General features: G+C 30.2%; 1 protein-coding gene across 1 annotated transcript; it reads left to right on the top strand.

Moving 5' to 3' along the window:
* The first annotated feature begins 576 nt into the window (after positions 1-576).
* Positions 577-1,164, top strand: LOC115701761 (protein SMALL AUXIN UP-REGULATED RNA 51). Its single transcript, XM_030629424.2, has one exon. The coding sequence runs from the start codon at positions 715-717 to the stop codon at positions 1,048-1,050; it is 336 nt and encodes a 111-aa protein (XP_030485284.1). The 5' UTR covers positions 577-714; the 3' UTR covers positions 1,051-1,164.
* The last annotated feature ends 1,308 nt before the right edge of the window (positions 1,165-2,472 follow it).

Below are 2,472 nucleotides of genomic sequence, written 5' to 3'. Positions count from 1 at the left end.
GCTAGTTGCAATAAGAATTTCTATACGATTTTTTTATTGTGATTTAGGTTGCAACACTAGTTGCAATAAGAGTTTCTATGTAGACTTCCGTAAAAATAAAAAATAAAAAAATCCCTAAAATTTATTAGTCTGACATTGATTATAATATCTACGATCATGAAAATAATTAGACTAAGAAGCTCATCTAAATGCCCAAAACAAATAAAAATATTTACCGAAATTTTCCTGCAAGGAGGTCATGTACAACAGATTTTTTTTCATTATTATATAGTATTATTTTTTAAAATAATAATAATAAATAAATAAGGTTGTATAACATAACATGGGAAATTGGTGGGATGCTTCCGAAATTATTTATTTATTTAGAAGAGAAAGAAGTAAGTAGTACGGGAAGAAATGTTATGTTATTAGAGAAAAAAAGAGAGGTACATGAAAGAGATATGGGAGATAGAGAGGGACCGAGTTGTCCTTTGCAATGGCAACACTTTGGAAGTTAACCCAATGGGATTGCCTCTCTCTTCACTACCCCAAAACACCCGTGGTCTCTGTCCTATGCCCCCACATGCCCTTATACTCTCTCTCTCTCTCTAACCCTTTCTCCCCATAAATACACACCATCTGTTGATCCTAAAAACTCATTCACAACACAACCCTTTCACTACTACCCTTAAATAAATAAAACCAATATTCCCAAACTAACCAAAATCTCAAACCATGGCCATCCGATCAAAATCCAGCAGCAGATCAGTGCTCCCACAAACGGCGGTGCTAAAACAAATCCTGAAGAGATGTTCTAGTTTGGGTAAGAAACAACACAACGAAGACTACGACGAACAAGGCCTCCCTCTAGATGTACCAAAGGGACATTTTGTGGTGTACGTTGGGGAGAATAGAAGTAGATACATTCTACCCATCTCATTCCTCAATCGTCCTGAGTTTCAAACCTTACTCCATAAAGCAGAGGAGGAGTTTGGCTTCGATCACGATATGGGTCTCACCATTCCTTGCCAAGAAGACGTTTTTCTCTCTCTAACTTCTACTCTCAGATGAATGAATGAATCAATGAGTCATCCTTTTAACCCCTCTCCCATCTCCTAGTACTAGATTTTCCTTATTTTTCTTTTTTGAAAAAGAAATGGGGAATAAAATAGGTGAATTTCTTTATCTTAATTTTTTTTTCCATTTTCTTTTCTTACTTTTTTTTTAGGGAGTAGGGGTTGGTTTTAAATTTATAGTGATTCTGACCCAAAAGGAAGGAAACCCATTGAGTAGTAATTAATAGGTGGGTTTGAACTTTATTTAGAATGTAAAATTATAATTTAGACATATATGCTCTTGAAAATTTTCCTCACGGCGGTGTAGGCCAGTAAGTACCTGTACTGTAGTGGCTGATTTGATACCCTGTGAGAGAACTAATGCCAAGGATCGGTTTATTTTTATTATATAAATTTTGTCTGTTATTTTTATTTTATTTGTTTTGGTTGATTGATTTAGGATATTATTTCTCTTATTTTGATGATTTTGTCTGATTTGCCCTTATCTTCCGCTGAATTGTCTCCGGTTAACTCAACAGTTTTGGCCGTTAAAACTGTTAAAATATGATTCCATTTCCCAACCAACACACAAAAACTTACACGGAATGTTCTCCCACGGACCAAACAATAATTAATCATATTATATTCTTGCTTTGGCTTTCAATTAATAAATTATTTACGGCTCAACTCTTTTTCTTTTAAAAAAATTTCCAAGGCATTTAATTTAAAGCTAAAATTGTTTAACTATACATTAGATTCGATTTTATAAAGTGAGAATAGATCGAGTAGCTAACTCTATCTATGGGTATTAAGCATTAAACCAAAATTAAAGTAATTGGATACAATTGTTAAAAGAAAAATAAAATGTTTGATGTATAAAAGGCACGTTTTTACACCTTTCTTTGTTCCGTTAAAATAATTGGGTGATAAATAAATCCATTAGAATTCTATATTAAATATTAATTTTTAATTAATTAATAAAATATTTCAATAGTAATAGTGACTATTTTTTTTATCTAATTTTATTTCTTAATTGATTATCAAATATTTTAATAGTTGATTGTGGCTAGAGGTACAAATCTCAATCATCTATTTTATTATATATAAAATATAAATATATTTTTTGATAGGGCTATAAATTCATTTTATCAAGCATGCACATTTTTATATATTAATTGGAGGGATATTTACGGTGATTTTTTTTTTAATTGTTAAACATATGACATTAATCAAAAATAGTAGTAACAAAAATATTTTAACTTATTGTTGTGTTGCAACAGTATTGTGTCTTTTTCTCTGTTAAATGTCACTTAAGAGACATGTGGCGATATATTATTAGATCAAATGTTAAATTTTAGTATTAAAAAAATGTTTTAGAAATAAATTTAATTAGTTAATAATAAAATAATAATTAAATGACTATATTTTTTAATAAGGT

The sequence above is a fragment of the Cannabis sativa genome, chromosome X, assembly GCF_029168945.1.
Source record: "Cannabis sativa cultivar Pink pepper isolate KNU-18-1 chromosome X, ASM2916894v1, whole genome shotgun sequence".
NCBI classification, from domain to species: Eukaryota; Viridiplantae; Streptophyta; class Magnoliopsida; order Rosales; family Cannabaceae; genus Cannabis; species Cannabis sativa.
This window is presented reverse-complemented; position numbering and strand designations above follow the sequence as displayed.

Coding starts and splice junctions, on each gene's coding strand:
- LOC115701761 (XM_030629424.2), top strand. CDS start 715: ATGGCCATCCGATCAAAATCCAGCAGCAGATCAGTGCTCCCACAAACG.